This window comes from Sphaeramia orbicularis, chromosome 7 (genome assembly GCF_902148855.1).
Source record: "Sphaeramia orbicularis chromosome 7, fSphaOr1.1, whole genome shotgun sequence".
Classification (NCBI taxonomy): Eukaryota; Metazoa; Chordata; class Actinopteri; order Kurtiformes; family Apogonidae; genus Sphaeramia; species Sphaeramia orbicularis.
Window position 1 is genome coordinate 20,863,650 of NC_043963.1, and position 18,767 is coordinate 20,882,416.

At 37.4% G+C, this 18,767-nt stretch overlaps 1 protein-coding gene across 1 annotated transcript; it reads right to left on the reverse strand.

Moving 5' to 3' along the window:
* Window positions 1-4,068: 4,068 nt before the first annotated feature.
* hsd17b10 (hydroxysteroid (17-beta) dehydrogenase 10) lies at window positions 4,069-14,702 on the reverse strand. The gene is made up of 6 exons (XM_030139817.1): window positions 14,632-14,702; window positions 13,210-13,374; window positions 9,809-9,973; window positions 9,590-9,718; window positions 6,709-6,817; window positions 4,069-4,605 (listed from the first exon to the last, which is right to left on the reverse strand). Exons 1-6 carry the CDS (start codon window positions 14,653-14,655, stop codon window positions 4,415-4,417), a joined length of 783 nt encoding a protein of 260 aa, XP_029995677.1. The 5' UTR covers window positions 14,656-14,702; the 3' UTR covers window positions 4,069-4,414.
* Between the last annotated feature and the right edge of the window lie 4,065 nt (window positions 14,703-18,767).

An 18,767-nucleotide genomic window follows, 5' to 3' on the forward strand; every position in this document is an offset into this window, starting at 1 on the left:
TATATTTATATGACATACATAGTCTATGGGAAACTGTCAGTTGTCTAAGTATAAATAATACAGAGACTGAAAGGGTAAATGTAATAAAATTCCTTGGAATAACTATACAAAAGAAGTGAAGTTGTTTTATGTTGTAGTGCTTGGAGGTGTGGGTGAACACTGACAGAACTAATACAAATCCACTCAGCATTATTCAGAAAAGGCCAATACCACTGATCAATACAGTGTCCTTATAGGGAACACACACATCAGTTTATTATGAAATTAAAAGTTTAACGTTTAGTGACTTAGTCCACTTTAAACACCACAATTTATGTTCAAAATAAACAAATCTGTTGCATGTTCATATTCAGAGCTTGATTAAAATATAGGAAAGTATTTCTAATTTCAGAGGAAGTCATGTGTTCAATAAACCTTCTGTTAGAACAAATATGAACACATTTAGTCTGTGTGTTGACGAAAATGTTTGGAACAATGTTAAATATTACATTCAAAGACTGTACAACGCTATGTTAGAGTAAAACGAGGATTAAATGTCATGAAAGTATATAAAGAATGTGAATGTTCATTTTTCCACTCAAACTATTGAATTGTTTAGTTTTTCATTGTTTCTGTTGTTACTAAGCTAAAGGTATTGGTATCTATTTTATTTCATTTTGTTTGGCGATATGAATGGGGAGCAGAATGATCTTAGGCTTCAACCTATTCCTTTAAAGACTCTTTAGTTTTTAAACATCGTATCTGCATAAATGTCCATCCATCCATTATCTTCCGCTTCATCCGGGGCTGGGTTATGGGGGCAACAGTCTAAGCATAAATGTCTAATGTTTGAAATGTCTGAATAAACACAATTGAATCTAATGATTGCAAAATCATCTAAAATCATCATTTATGTAAAATTATTGAAATTAATAATCACAAATGTTTATATACTGACAGTGGGTCTAGTTACTGTGATTCCATTGTGTAGTGGGCAGTGGAATAACTATTGGTTTCTATTTGTGGTGACTGCTGACTGAGATAAGGGATGAGATTAAATAAATCCTGGAATTTAGCCTGGTCTGGAGAAGGCTAGCTCCACAGAATAAATCTCCGTGGTAACTTATATCAAAACATATCCTGCTTTCCCCTATCCTGCTTTTGTAAAACCGGATCATGGATAAGTTGAGCCAGGATAACCAACATATCCTGGCTGAATCCCTTATTCTAGTTTTGTGAAACAGGCCCCAGGTCTAGTTGTCTGAGATGGGAGGGACTGGACTTTAGGGCTGAGACCAGAGAAGAACATCCTTCCTTTGTGATCAAACATCCTGACAATCTGCAACACAAAACATCACATACATCAACTGAAGATGGGAGGTAAGTGGAAATGGAATAATTGAACAGAGTCTCTGAATGCATCGGACTTCACCAACATGACTTGAATGTGTAAAGTCTATGAGTTACAGACTCTGAACAAAGTTTAAGATCAGTTGATCTGGTTTGGAGTTCAATAGAAACAATGACTGACAAGTTACATGGATCCAATAACTGGAGACAAACATTTAAATGATGTGTTGTTACTTGTTGAACCCTGACCTGAGAGTGTCCAGTCTACATCCTGGACTCTTCAGTCCATCTGACAGTATCTTCACTCCTGAATCCTTCAGGTCATTGGTACTCAGATCCAGATGTGTCAGACTGGGATCTGAGAACTGAGGACAGAGCTTCACAGCTTCTCTCTGACAGGTTACAGCCACTCAGTCAGGAGAAGACAGATTAGATTAGTGTTTTAATGAATTAAGATGAGTTTGGACTAAAGTACAGTCACAGTGAAGCTGCCTTAAATTAACAGCATTAGTAATTATAGCAATATTATTTATGTTTCTGTAATTGTTAATACACCATTAAGTAGAAACTCTTTAACCCAAATTCACATTATTTTATTTATTTTTTTATGGAAAATATAATCATGGTTACCTATGACTTCAAATTTATGTCAGAGAGGAAGACCTGAATCCCAGACCTGAACCCTCTGTGAAGGCCGTGACTGTTGTTCAGGACGACTTTTGACCCCAAGTCCATCGACCAACAGTGTGTTGTTCAGTATCAGTTGACTGTGCTTTGTGAGTCTACTTCAACATGTGGTAGAAAATCCATGTTGTGTGTTTAACATGTATTTGATGTTTTGTTCACTTTCTACTGTGGAAGATTCTGGACTCTCAGCATCATTTGCACAACAAACATTTGAGTTTGTGACAGACTTACTGTGTTAATGATGCTGTGATGGAAATGTCCCCAATCATCCACTGAACCTCACTCCTGTCATGGATGACTTCAACTCACATGATTGTCACACACATCGGAGGGTATGTCCTGAATCTGCAAAGACAAATGGAGCTGATACATCATCCAGTGGTTGAACTCAAACCAAAACCAGTTTGAACTAGTAATAAACACCACTGAACTGGTAAATGTTTATGGAGAACCAATCAAATGCCACAAAGATGAGACTGAAACAAGAGAAAGAAGAGAAAACGGACCTGTGGAAGGCTGATGGAAGAGTCTAAATGTTGGTGTATCTCAGGTGAACTGTGTCCTGGAATAAAACAGAACCTCATCTGTTTCCACAGGTTCCACCAGCATCAGTGGGAGGAGCTTAGTTTGACTGTCTGTCAGGTTTTTCCTGATGTTGATGTCAGTTTGGGTAGACGTTCTGGAACATCAGCTCATGATCCACACTCATGACAGAATGAAGAAACCACAGAGATCAGAAGAACTGATGTTTACAGAACAAACAGAAGCAGAGAATATGACCTAAACGGAAAGACTAATGGATTAGTGATAATTAGGCTATCACTGGGGTTTTACAAATTTAAAAAAAAAAGTGATGAAGGTAACACACTCACTAAAAATAAAACTGACACCAGAGTTATTTATACTGCATGTATGTACTCAGCACTGACACAGCACAAGACATGACACAATACGTAAGTTTTACAATAAGAATATTTCAGACTTTTGGATCCTGGTACGATATGGCAGTTTTAAGTAGAACTACAAATGTAGGCAATAATTTCTATATTATCATTTTATGTGGAGGCTATTATTCACTTTTCCACACGTACATACCATTTACATTCAGGCCATTTGTTAAAAATACCATTTCAGCAAAATGTGTTCAAATTGGTTGTGCAAGTCTGAAACGGATTAAAATAAAATATATGCAGATGAGGTGAAGTGCAGTATTTTGTACTCAAACATCTTAAAGCCTGGTCCAGTGGTGAAAACAACACAATATACTTAAATGTATTGGTAACATTATACAGTTTTATGTAATTTGTTTTTATGGGAAAAAAAAACTGAAGTGAAAAGTGAATGACAAAGCATAAATTGGGTAGAGGACAGCATATTGTGTCCTCAAACCTCTGGGAATATAGTGACAATTGTGTGAATGTATTTTTTCTTTTCCGTTTCACTAATAATTTAGTCTGACCAAACACTGCTCTTGGTGAAAAGATACCTAAACATGTCTCTGAACACCACACAATTAAAGAGTAATCTTTACTGATTGCTTTACAAACTGCAAATTTTCAGTGTTTGATCAGTGATGAACAGACAGAACTGTCTTTGAATTAAGTATATAAGCCACATGTGTAAAATTAACAAATTGCTTCCAAAGTACACGAGTCAATCTTTTCTCATCAGATTCTTCATATTTTCTAATCTTTTTATTTTAGATTAATAGTTTTTCCAGAGGATGTCTGGTAGGCAAATGCCATAATGTTCTGTGTTTAACAAATGGCCATGATAACAGCTGAGATCCCTGGTTTGGGGGTTTCTGCACTTCCTATAAAAGCCGAAGTCAATGCGGCAGCAAACACCAGTGTTAATGTTGTCCACTGGTGGGGGCATCTCAGTGGTTATCATTGGACTGGCTTTTTCTGAGCCTGGGAGCGGGGATGGAATTAATTTGTGGGAGATAAACGAATATTGTATAAAATTTTTGTCCCACTAGGAAGTACGTACATTTCATTTGACATCTCCTTTATATTCACAGCAATAACCAGAAAACATAAACACACAAACCCCTTTAATAGATAACTGAATCATCTGAGGTTTTATTATAATCTAGATTCACTTACAAAACAACCAAAGTGGAGTGAATAAAGAACTGCAATGCTTTAAATGATTCACATTTTTCCACACATTCTCTGTTACACTAACAAATAGAACTGATAGTGGTGTTGGTGATCCATAGTAACATATTTATCATATGCAGCTGTCAGAAACAAAAACGCATCAGGCAGTATCACAGACACACTCCCAGACACACATCAACATTCACTGCTTTCGTGCAGTTTGAGTCAGTTGTTGATTTAATTATTTGTCTGTGACCAAACACACATATATACACACACACAGGTCATCGGTCTCATGGCTGCATGCGGATGGCTCCATCCAGTCTTATCACCTCGCCGTTGATCATGGGGTTCTCAGCCACTGATGTCACTAAGTGGGCAAACTCAGCAGGGTCTCCCAGACGGGAGGGGAAGGGCACCTGACGGGCCAGAAAGGATCGCACCTTCTCTGGAAGACCGGCCAGGAGAGGAGTAGAGAACAGACCTGGAAGAGGACCGTCATATTTGTCAGTGTTGAAATCTGTCATCTAAGGTTTCAAAAGCCCCTTTTACACCAAAGGATTTTTACCATGAACCTACCCTGAAAAGTGTTCCTTGTAAGGGGGTAGGACTTTTCAGACTCCCCAGAATTCTTGAGGGAAGGGGCTCTTTTCAGTGTATTCATCTTGCTCCTACAAGTGCAATGCCATAATCTGTCTGTCCATCTGAATACATTCTGAATAATAAGTCTGGACCTCATCGAATGTATTTGCTGAATACGCTGAAAAGAAATTCAGCAGGACTTGGAGTTGGCGACTTGAAACAACCAAGTCTTATTTGAATTAATTTCCCAGAACTTTGAGATGTGGTGGAAACGCCAACTGATTACCTGGAATACTTTCACCCAGGTAAATAAATTCCTGATAAAAAAAGTTCCAGGGAATGTTGGTGGAAAAAAGTACTGAAGAGAGTCAGCTGAGATGTATTTCACCAGGAAACTGGTTCTTTTTAGTCTATATTTACTGGTCCAGTGTGTAAGATCTTAGGTGGAGTTCTAGAATCTTATCCCAGACATAAAATATAATAATCTAGCAGCAGTTAGCACTGGCACCTCGCTGCTACCAATGCTTAGGCTCCAGCATCCCTGTGAGCCTCCAGAAGAATAAAGATTTTGGAAAATGAATGAACAAAGGAACATAAAAATCACAATGTCAGTATATCTTCAAAAGCATGTAATGTCATCATAATAACCGTTACAGTTTTGCGTCCTTATAAAGTGAGATTTACATCTACAAAGACAGCAAGTCGTACTGCTTATGTGTCTACAACAGCTCACAGCAGACGTCCTCTACCCTCCTCTTGCCTTTCCCCTTCATGGCATTCATTAAAGTGGATTAGTATGTTGATAGAATCAATATACCCTTAACTAAAAATCCTAGGTTGGACAAAACTAAGGGTTAAACGTTAACTACAGGTGAACTAGCTTTGCTATCCCCACAGGGAAATTTGTCTCTGCATTTTATCCATCCTAATAGAAACACAGCATGTAGCATTAGCATTAGCACATTAAGAGGTATGAGCTACCATTGAAGGCGCCTGGGGACCAACTCCAGATCTTCATCAGTTCTGTGGTCATGACTGACAGGAGAATGAACCTACATATATATATTTTTAATGGTGGGGGAAACCAGAAGAAACCTCTCAATGCAGGTGCACTCAACACCCCTTGCTGTGAAGCAAAGGTGCTAACCACTACACCCCCGCACTGCCTGTTACAATAGATGCAACAAGGTTTTTTCATGATTTTTGCTGCCGACATAGGTGACAGTGAATGGTATTCAGTTGGTTATAATCTGTACCTTCACCATTAAATGTTACTGAAGATTACACACTGATCCTTTAATTTCTGCCCATTATTGTTTAATTATACTTATTACCTCCGCCAAGGAGGTTATGTTTTTGCTGGCGTTGGTTTGTTTGTTTGTCTGTCTGTCCGTGTGCAAGATAACTCAAAAAGTTATGGACGGATTTGGATGAAAATTTCAGGAAATGTTGATACTGGCACAAGGAACAAATGATTAAATTTTGGTGGTGAACGGGGGGGGGGGGGGGGGGGGGCACTGATCTGCCTTGGTGGAGGTCTGCGCTCTCCGAGTGCTTTTCTAGTTACATCTTTTCCTGAATTGTTGATTCTGATTGGTCACTGAAGGCTTAGTTATTTCTGTATACCAGACTGTTCAGGTTAAGGTTTCACTTTATTATCCCTGTATGGAAACCTAGTCTCTGCATTTTACCCATCGTAATACACACACAGTATCTAGCATTAGCAATTAGCATTAGCATATGTTGGTACTAATAACAGAACCAAAGACTCATGGAGATTATTTTACCCAGCAGAAGCAATAACATTTATTTCAAATCATACTTTTGTTAAATTATTGATATATTCAGCAAATAGAACATATTAATAATGCACAGCGTCCTGGTCATTATTATAAAATAATCCCTGTCAGGTTGATACAGGACACAGCAGGCTCTTCACCACCCTGAAGGAGTTCTGTTTTATAATAATGACCATTTCACTGTGCATGATTCCATACACACTAACCTGGTGCGATCGTGACAACCCTAATGCCCATGGGTGCCAGGTCTCTTGCAATGGGGAGGGTCATTCCAACAATTCCACCTTTAGAGGCTGAATAAGCTGCTTGGCCGACCTATAGTAGGAAAAAAACACAGAGAGAGAGAGAGAAAAAAGAGCTGATTAACAGAATGACTGATGAGTTTGTTGAAATATTTTATATGAACGTATAAAGTGTGTTTGAGGTAACACTGGTGGTTGTTGCCTGAACAGTGTGAGCAGCTTCTTTGTGTTGTGCTGGGAGTTGTTTGTTGATATTAACTGACTCATTTCCTAAGATAACGGAAGCTGCTGTTAAACACTGTTTCCTGTTTAGAATGGAGGCAGACTCTTTGGATTTTTGCAGGAAATTCCACCCCTTATGCATTTGAACAGAAAATAGTCAACAGGTGTTTGTATGGATGTAGACAAATGAGATGGTTAGACGTTTTTAAAATTGTGTGTGCGTCATGTCTTTTTCTATTTTGCTCTTGGCTGCTGATACAAACATGCATTTCATTGTGCATTGTACTATGTATAACTGTGCATGCGACAAATAAACCTTATCTTATCTTATAAAGTGCATTATGAGATGTTGAGACAAAGGAAATAAACAGAAAAGTCTTAAGATTGTGTTGTTTGTAATTCTAGGGCAATTAAAACTTTAGTGTTATACATTTATAGTTTTTTGACAGAGAGATTAAGAGTAACTTATCAGAGGGCAGCAAAGTGATTAAGGTCTGTTGAGCCACATTATGTAATAAATTCCCATTATGTAATAAAAGTTCAAAATGTAATAAGAATGTCACGTCATCTTGTAATAAAGCTGCATTATGTAATAAACTGACGCATTTTGTAATAAACTACCTCAATGCATTATGTAGTAAATTTTTTCGCATTATGTAGTAAGTTATTACAATTTGAGAAATTTATTACAAAATGCACTTGACACGTTTTTATTTTCACGAAACTGTAATAACATGGTTCATTACGTAATAACAACACTCAAGTAGATTTTTTTCCCCTCTTAATTGAAGTAGCCCTGCAGATTAGTAGTTGTAGTAGTGGTAATGATAGCCTACCTATTACCATTACATTCGCAATAGTACACACACCCCCAACATGCACACACAAGTAGAAAATGCTGATGTTGAACAATAAATGGCTTTATTTCTAAACAGAACCTTTGTAGGGCAAATTAAAATACTTTGATCAATATAAGGTGTCTATGCCAGTTGAAAAAAAAAAAAACAACTCAGGTAAGTGTCTTTAACAATGTAAACAGCATTTCTGGATATAAAAAAGAGCTCAACAGTCAGACCTTTGGTGGCTAACTTGCAACTAAAATGTATTTTGCTGAATATAGTTCGATCAATATAAAGTCTCTATGGCAGCTGAAAAAAAAAAATACACGGGAAAGTGTCTTTAACAATATAAACAACATTTTTGCATATGAAAAAAGAGCTAAACCGTCACACACCTTTGGTGGCTAACTTGTAACTAAAATGTATTTTGCCGATAAAAACACACTAATCAGTGCCAAACACGTGTCTAAATGACTATTTTCAAAAGACATCTTTAATTTTAAATTGTCCATAACTAGTATGCTGGATTAACAGCCATGCCATAATCCGTTTGGAATTTTTGCTAAACAGCTCCTTAAGTCTTATTGCCACACCACTGGAGCTGGGAATTTATTACATAATGCGGCTCAATAAGGTGTTCACAGGAGCACACAAAAAAACACCCACTAAGATTGTGTCTAAATTATATCAGGTTTTACAAATATGCAATGATGTGCATTCGTTTTATGTTAAATCAAAATGGGAATCAGAACTGAATCTTATTCTGTCTGAAAGTGAGTGGCATTCTATGTGTAAAACACTGCAAACATCTACCAGCTCTAAAGGTTGGTGAGAATTTGGCTGGAAAAAACCTCATTTGTTTTTTTATTACACCAAACATAAAAAGCAAACAATTAGGAAAACAGCAATAATGCTGGAGAGGGTGTGGCCACATGAATGCCAACCACTCATGTATCCTTTGGACATGTGCAAAAATGCAAATGTTTTAAAACAGTGTTGTTCAGACAATGGAGGTAATTTTAAATTATACAATTCCAATGGACCCCCCAACCATCTACCTGGGTCTGATACCTGATGATGTAATTAAAAGAGAAGACATTTACCTATTTTAAATATTAATTCTCGCCTGCAAAAAGGTTGTTACACAGAACTGGTAAAAATATGACCCTTTATGACCACAGCTATGGCTGCACATTATAGAGGAAATATATACCATGGAGAAATTAACATTTCATCTGAGGATTAAGGTGGGAACTTTTAATCGAAGATGGGCAAAATGGACCACATTCAGGGACACAACTTCTTGTTACCAGATCTGATGCGGAAAAGCAGATGAGTGCATATGGAATACCATCCCCACCCCCGCCCACCCCCCGTTGTTTTGTGCTCTGTTATTGTTGCTACTGTGCTGTAAAAGTGTTTTAAAAATGTTAAACTAAAAAGTTAAAAAAAAAACAAAACAACTTGACTGTTAAAATGCATAACCTTTTTTTCCTTTTTTTTTTTTTTTTTTTTTAAAACGCTGCTGTTTCTATTTCAGTTGCTATATATGCGTATTTGGACCGTCTTCATAATGGTTCTGTTGTTTTATTGAATTTTATTGTACTGCTCTTATCACTATTGTTGCCCTGTTTTCGTGATATAACTCCTTACATCTCTTATCACCTCTGTTTTCTGTGTATCCTCAGTTATTGTATGAGGATTTAACCTCAGTGTACTCCTACATTAAATAAAAGGTTGTTACACATTACAGCTTTTTGTTAAAGGTGTGTTTTTCTAATTACCTGCCCATCGAAGGCTGCCACACTGGCTGTATTTATGATGCATCCTCTGTGTCCGTCTACATCAGGCTCATTCTTCCCCATCTCACCCACCGCCAGGCGGATCACATTGAAGGTTCCTGCGATGTTCACCTGGAAAACAAAACACATCAAACAAACAAACTAGTCTGCTGAGCTGCAAATGGCAGGTGTTTTCCTACTGTTTGTGTTTGTATGTCTTACATTGATAACGCGCTGGAAGTCCTCCAGGCTGTGAGGTTGATCCTTCTTAAAGTTATAGGTTTTGACGGCGACAGCGATTCCAGCGCAATTAACGGCGAGGTCCAGTCTCCCGAACTTCTCTCTGGCCAAGGCCACAGCTGACTGGACGTCTGCCTCGGATGTTACCTACAACCAACGACCAGTTTTCTACATTCAACATATATATATATATATATATATATATATATATATATATATATATATATATATATATATATATATATATATATATATATATATATATACACACATTTCTATATTCACACAAACACACTTTCCTGTTGGAACATCAATCATGAATAGAAAAAGACATCAATAATAAATAACTTTTCTGTGGTCAAAATAGTATTAAGCCTCATTTTATATGATTTTCATGCAGTTCCATCTTTTACCATTGCAGTTCATTTGGCTTTGAGGGCATCAAGTCTTCCAGAGAACACCCTTATCATTTGTGGAAATTATTTCATCTATCCTAATAATTTCACATATATAGGGTGATGCAATAAAAACAGGTCTGCAACCAATTTGGGCCCTTCATTTGGGAAAAGCTGGTCTAAAATATTCAGTTAATAATTAAATAATACAACTGCTTTAAAGTACATCTCAACAATAACACTTCTTCACTTTTACTTGACATTTTGAATTCAGGGCTTTTAATTAAAAGGAGTATTTCCACACTGTGACAATTCTACTTTAAGTTAAATAAAGGACCAGAATACATATTTTACCACTATATGTATTCCAGCTTAAGTAAGAATACATTTCTTTTTTTGTTCCGTTTTGTTTTTCACTTCTTCTGATGGGATTATGATGGTTTTAGTGGGCTGATGATTATATTACTGTAGTTTAGAGTAATGTCAGGAGGCTGAGATATTTGTTATATATGGTTTAGGGAAAAGTGGTGGGATCAAATAAGTATAAATAACACTTAAATTGTGCTGAGTATTTTATTGTATAATAATACAAAATTCTTTATTTGTTTTGCATTTCTGGTGAATCTTTGTTTGAGGCATTTGCTATTATTTGTGTTTGTATTGTGTTTTTTATGTGTCTGAAATAAAACAAACAAACAAACATTCATTCATTCATAATCTATTAATAAAGCAACAATCTTCCTGTAACTTCACCTTTAAATTGTTCAATTGTCCCCACCAAATGCTGCTTGATGTATGAGCGCCATCTACTGATCTGACAGTGTATTGCATTTTTTTTTTATCAAAAATTATCAAAACTGGTCCATTTTTCTCTTGGCTGTGTTGCTATAGGTGATGAATGATTTATGATTCTTGATAGTTAAAAATTATAATAAGCATAAGAGAATGAGGAGCAGTGGACATTAGTGTACACAGAACCACACTGGAAGCTGAAATTTTGTATTTGTATTGTATGTCACTACACGAGTTTTAATGCTGGGAGGTGCAACAAACCTTTAAGATGCTGCCTGTGTGAAATAATGGTATATATCACATCACAACATTTATATCATTCATTGATTCTGATGAGCTGCTACACGTCACATTGTCGTTGTCAATTAATCAGTCATTTATTCTCCTGATTGATGTCACAGGTGGTCAAGTGACTGTTTCCAAAGCTTATTCTTGTTCTTTTGGGCAAAGTGTTGTTGTCTTATTGCACAGTACAGATGGAGGCAGGAAAAATCTGCATGAACGGAACAAAAATAAACACACCCGAGAATGAATGTGACCTACGACAGGGTAAATCAGAACAATGGAAGGACTCAGACCTACCAGAAAAAGAAAGAACACAAGGAGCTTATGTATAAAAGAGGCGCTCTTCTGTCACATGGACATATTTTTCAAGAATTAAAATTGTTGCATGAGGCTTAAATGAAAATAAATGTGAGGAAAAACCTTTTATTTGTGAAGTATGTGTAATGAAAATGGTATTTCATGTAACCTATTTATGACAGTCAGTGTGTCGTTCTACGATGTACATTATTGTGTCATATTTATCAAACATAATGCGCCTGCACTTGAAAACCCTCGGATGGTCAAACGGACGGGCGAGCGGGCAGACAGATGGACGACGAACTGATAACAATACCCTGTGGTGAGGGCTGAGGGTAAAAATGAACCATATCATGATGCTAGAATTCAATAACAAATTGATCTTATTGAGTAAACACTGTGACCTAGTATTTTATTTAACCAGATAAAATCCCATTCAGATCGATATCGCTTGTATAAGGGCGACCTGGCCAAGAGGTCAAGCAGCCCATACCATGATGAAAAATAGGTAATTTAGGAATGACATAAAATAATAACAACAGTTTGACAACATTTATAAAGTGCAGTGTAGTTTAGGTCACAAACATTTTTTTTTCAGTTCAAGATCTGGTGAAGGTCAGCAAACCGGGCATTTTCCATCAGGGCCCTTCGACTTTGGAACGGCCTGCCCGAGGAGATAAGGCTTGCGGAATCAGTGACATCTTTTAAATCACTTCTTAAAACACATTTTTCTAGACTTGCTATTATGTGATGTCTGTCCCTTTTTAACTTTTAATTTGTAATTTTAATTTTTAAATTTGATCCTGTTTGATTATTAATTTGTTCATACATCTCTCTAATTGTGTTGCTTCTGTTTTAGTATTTTTACTTGCTTCGTGTATCCTGCTGTTGTGCCCTCTGTCGAAGCACTTTGTAAACTTTGTTTTTAAAGTTGCTATACAAATAAAGTTATTATTATTATTATTATTATCAAACAAATTCAAAATAAAGGCACTGTCCAAAGGATTTTCACTGTCTAGTCAGTAAAATAGTATGAAAAGCTTGTAGCGAGATGAGTTCTGGTATTTTTAGTTCTGATTGAAGAGTATTCCAGGCAGAGGGGGCAGCAAAACTGAAGGCTCACATCCCATTTCAGTCTGAGCCCTAAGAACATTCAGGGGATAAATAAGGCTATTGGTTCTCTGAAGAAGAGAAGATAAATATGACGGAACCAACCCAAGAAGAGCCTTATAGATCAGGGACAACCAGTAGGTGAACCTTCAGGAACTCAATGAAGACCACTCAGCTTTAGTGTACAGTTCACAGTGATGAGTGAGATGACTACTATCCATGATAAATCATAAAGCACAACTTGGTAAGTATCAATTAGGTATTCTAATGAAGTTGTTGTTGCTAACCTTGTGTTGATGTTACTAAATTGTTTTTGTGATATTAATTGGTGTATGAACTAAATATTGCACTTATGTTTGCCCCCATTTGTTGTTAGTTTTCAAAAAGGTGTGATCTGGCTTGTTTTTGTGTGGACCTCAGGAGGAATAGCTGTAACCATGGTAATAACTAATGGGGATCCAAAATAAATACATGAACCCTCTGTGCAGGAGGTTTTGAACTTACATCTGCAGGAGCGAAGGCACAGCGCTCCCCCAGACTGGCCGCCAGCGCTGGTCCGTCAGACGAGGGGAGGTCCAGGATCACAGCAGATGCTCCGTTCTGCACCAGACGCTCCACCGTAGCCCGGCCCAGTCCAGACGCACCACCCGTCACCAGGCCCACCATACCCTGCACAACACACACACACACACACACTACACACATAAAACAAGACAGGACAGTGGTTCAAACAGCAGATAATCAACATCGACACAACAGGATCAGTGGTTAATAGCTGATATTAGGATTCTCAACTAGAAACTGACATTTTTAAGGTTAAACTGCAGCTCCACATTTGATTAATTACTATGAGTTTACAGTTCATTGATTTATTGACAGTTTGACATAGAGAATTCAGTTCAACAATGATCCAGTTATATGTCTGTGTGGGTTATCATGCCCAGGTCATCATTCTTCTTCATAGTTCTTCTCAGTTCAACTGGACTGGTTTAGCTATTTTTTTAAGCTAAACCAGTCCAATATGATGAGTGCTGTTGACCTCTTAGCTAGATCGCTCTTGCAAATGAAATCTTGATCTCAGTGGGTCTTATCTAGTTGAACAAAAGTTAAGTAAATAATAAATGTTTGCTGCCGTTGTAGATCCACAGTGATCTGAAAGTTCTAATGTGCTGGCGTAAATAAGAGGGCTGAAAGGATAAAATTATTATAATACAATATATTTACTGTTTTACAAAGAGAAACCTTTAAGTTATTACATACAAATTATTATGCTATTATTTACAGGTCTGGCCTGCTTGAGATCAAACTGGGGTGTATGTAGCCCCTGGAATAAAATGAGTCTGACACTCCCTGGTTTAATAAATGAGAAGCAGTTGTAAACATATTAATCACTGCAGTAATTATCCAATGAAAGGATAGCAACTATTGTCTGGGCAGTGCATAAGAAACACAAAGAAACTAATACATTGCATGAATAAAAATCTGCTCTGTGCACAAAATCAACCAGTTGTGTGTAAGTAATAAGTCTGTAATTTATCCAGAAAAGCAGGTGCATTTTAACAAGAAACTTAAACTGCCTCTGTTTTTCTTAAACCTCTAACATAGCTTCACACTACAGAGCTTAGCCCCAGAGCTGAAGTCAGGTGGACCAAAGTCACCTCCTCTTTCCTCGTCCACTGTCAGTGTCCATCTTTATCCAACTCTGGTGCTGAGGGCGCAGTGTGATGCGGACTACACAGCTTTTGTAATGCTAGCTACACAATGAAACTTCTGAACTACACACAAAAACAACCCACCGGGATGAAAACAGCCCTAACTACCCCAACATGAGCTGCCGTCAAGTCCCTGTACCCTCCTCTATCAGTCTGAAACACACATGAGGCTCTGTTTGGAGCAGGGACAGGTTATTTGGTGTAATTTCCTCACCTTGACACATCGAATGTTCGCCATGTTGATGCAGACGCGCAGCCGTGACGTCACATTCAAGATCGTATATGTAACAGAGGACTCACTCGTGTTACATTTATCCAACCAACCTATATTGTTCTAAATCGGGTGAGTCAAAATCATTCTAGTTCAGGGGCCACATACAGAATATTATGATCTCAAGTGAGCCAGACCAGTAAAATAATTACATACTAACCTATAAATAATGTGAACTCTAAACTTTTGTCAATGTTTTAGAGTGAAAGAAGTAAAATGACATTATGAAAATGTTTGCATGTACAAACAATCCTTTAAAATACGTGAACACCTGAAACTGAACAACATGAAATTTCCAATAAAAAGTGAAACTTTAACAATATTATGCCTCATATTGTTTATACATGTGCACTACAACTTACAGATCATGGTGAATCTACGAAAAGCACAAAACATTCAGAAAAAGGCATAATATTGTTAAAATTGAATTTGTTATTCCCTTTTCCCTCAAAAAGATAGTTTGTAAATGTAAACATTATCATGTAATTTAATTATGATTATGATTATGATTATTATTATTATTATTTATTTATTTATTTAATTTCTTATTTATTTATTTTTAAACAAAAACAAAAAGAAAAATGTGGATTTTTATGGGTTATTTGAGATTGAATTGGTATGTATGAGGCCCCTGAAGTAAAATGAGTGTGACAACCTTGATATCTTCTGTGTAAATTGAAGATATCAAGATTTAAAAAAAAACAAACAAACAAAAAACAACTTTTCATGAACTCTTCCCATCGGTTGAACTGAACCCTTTGGCGGTCCGGTATTGACCCATGGACTGTATGTTTGACACCCCTGTTCTAAATATTTATATATTGAAAATACATGCACATTTTGTAATGAAAAATTTGAATAACTTCTTCACCTATTGTGTTACTATCCTTATACTGTTTTATTTTTGGACCCATCTGGCAAATTGCATTTCTTTTAATTTAGCCAACGCCATCGAAATAACAGATAAGAATGTACCTACACATTTTGACAACATAAATTCTGAAACAAACACTTTTTTTTTTTTTTTAGAGGGAAATTTCATAAAAAAGTCCCTGTATTTTTGAATTTGTACAGAATGCATGTATTCCACTACATATTAGCCACGCCCTCTATGCTTACAGTCCAGCCCACCTTAATGCACTTCCCTAATATTCACCAGTATCATCACAGTGAACATCCACCTCTAACATATGACATTATTTCTCAAAGAGTAACTTGTTGATTTCAGGAAATAAACAGGTAAGAATGATGTAGAAATGAGTGTCACGATGAGGTCTTAGATATTACACGGTGTGAGAGGTCTTCGTATTAACTTCTCTTTGGTCACAGCGTGGTTGCAGGTCACACAGCGGAAATTCACTTTAGTCCCTCCCACCTAGGGTCTATTTTAACCAATAGACAGAGGTTTTTGGGAACGCCCCCTCCCGTAGATGCAGTATTGGCCACTGGATCATACGCCAACGTGGACGCCATATTGGACCGGTCAAAACCAGCCCGAAAACACATACAAGTAAACGGGGAATATTACAACCTCCACATACCACGGTTTGCGAGTTTGTAATCCTAAATTTACAATACGAGGGGAATAAAAACTTTACCTTAAAATCTTGACTGTGAAACATTTACGTTGTAGTATTTTCGATCTGGAAAAACAGCTAAACCCAGTTTATTGCCATTGACAGGACAGTCCTGCCCGGTCCAATATGGCGGAGACCTTGACGTATCACAGCAACGGCCAGAAGCGACCAATGTGGCGTTTACGTACATATGTGTGTAATATGCAGACTACATACAGGATGCCAATCACAGTAGCTCACCAAGGTCAGCTCAGGCGATACTGATGCTATCGGGTTGGCCTTACATGTTAATAGTTTTGGAGGTGCACATTAATTCGATAAATCTACAGAATGAGTGACAATTATGTTCATTTACATTGTGTATATTGCATTGTATTTGTTTATCTAATAGCCTGAGTCATACATCAAAATACATATATTAACCATTTAGTAAGTTAAGATTGTAATTGGGTGTAGATTTTAGGTTTAGCTTTGGATCTTTTCTTTTTGCTAGCTTTAAATGCCCTGTACATTGAAAATGCTATTCTTTAAACCTGGATTTGTAAGTAACTGTATTTTAATATCAGTCACTTGGTGTCTGAGTTACTACATTCAACCACTAGGAGATTTTAACAGGAAAACCCATTTCCAACGCCTCTTGTATATCTTTGTCACAGTAGTTTATTTGTGAATTAACTAAATTAATGGAACTGTGTAGGGAAATTAATAGGTTTGACTTGACACGAGTCAGTTAATTTAACAAAAAGCAAAAACATCTATTCACTTAATATGCACATACATTTTATTTATCATACTGTTCATTTAAAAAACAAACAAAAGAAACATACAATCTGAATACTCTATCCATTCATGTACTTACTCATTTTCTTGCAAAGTAAAAGTGTGTACAATGTAAGAGGGAGAAAAATTTACACACCCTTTGAGCTGGAACAAAAGACATTTTTCTGCCATATTGTGGAAGGCAGTAAGTTGTATAGTTGCATCTCCAAAATAGGGGCTGCAATATCCCACACCCCACAACAACACAACTTACTACCTCACCACAACAAAGCTACAAACACATCTGTCGCAGCAAACCATGAAAACACAACAGATTGGTCATAGATCTGCCGTCTACGCAGGAACCAAATTTCATACATTCTGGAACAGTTTGGGCTTTAATGCTGAAATCCATTTGATGTATTTATAAATGAGCATGGGATATTGGATAAATGGATATTAGACAATTACTGTAACTGTATGTTTCTAAGTGTGTAATTTGTACTTGAATGTAACAGGGTATCTGTGGTGAAGAAAATGGGCGTAAATGAATTGAATGATTGCAGCATGCGTCAGGTCAGTGCTGCAGGAGGTCTTGTGTTAATGTGTAATTATTAAATAATGCTCTGTTTAAAAGCTGAGAGGATTTCCAACTTGTTACTAACCAGGAACAGCGTACAGTTACACACAGATACAGACTACGGTCAGTGGAATGGATCCAATGTCTTTTTAGCGCTTAATATAATTTTTAAGCACTGTTGGTCACCAATGGCAACAGAGACTTCAGTCACCGTGGCAACAGAAGGCAAGATGGTTATAGGCTGGCAGTCTCAGTAATGTAGGTGATGGTTTGGTTGCCGTGAGAAAGACAGTAGGCTGTATAGTTATCTCCCAGATCTGGTGTGATCCTAAAACTATACAAACTACTACCTCATCCCACAGCCCCCGTTCTTCTGGATAAATAAATGCCTGCTACAGAGAGCATCCAGGTTTTCTGACGCATTTGGTGGCACATATCTAATCAGGACAGAAGTGAAGAAATGCCAAAACGAGAAGGAGAGAAAATCAGAGGCGACAACAATCCCCAGAAAATGATGAAGGCTACTTCTCACAGGCTTCCTGTCCTTGAGGATGGTCTCCAGTGCAAAACCAGTACCTGGAGAATAAAAAATCATGTACCATTAGCTGCAGGACAGGACCAACCGGCCTCAACGCCGAGACACATGAACTACTAGTCAACAGAGCATCATTAAACGACTAGTATCATTTTTTATTCAGATCGTATCACTATAATTAAGATGAGGCTAACAGGCTAACCTGGGCAGCATCTAATATAAAGCTAGTTCACGGTGGCTACTATGGTGAAGCCATTAAAACAGTACTGACGTAAAAGCAACTGATAACACATGAGCGTCAGCAAAGCCTGGCTGCTGTTCTTGCACAGCAGACATTTGGTATTCACCTGCAGCCTGCCTTGGACGTCAGCTAGCCCACAGTGTTAACAAGCTAGCTGACAGCTAGCTAGAATTGGCGGTTCTCGACCTCTCATTCCGACTGCTGCTACATCCGCCGTCCCACACACGGTCACACACACCCGCGGACCGGAGTGTCCCGTAAAGACGTGCGTTTCCCCGTTCGCTCTCTGTCTGGTGCTAAAACGAAGCGGCGAGATTTACCTTCTGCCTTCATGTAACCCAGGTGGCTCCGCATATCATCCTCGCCATCTTTCCTATCGGAGCGGTT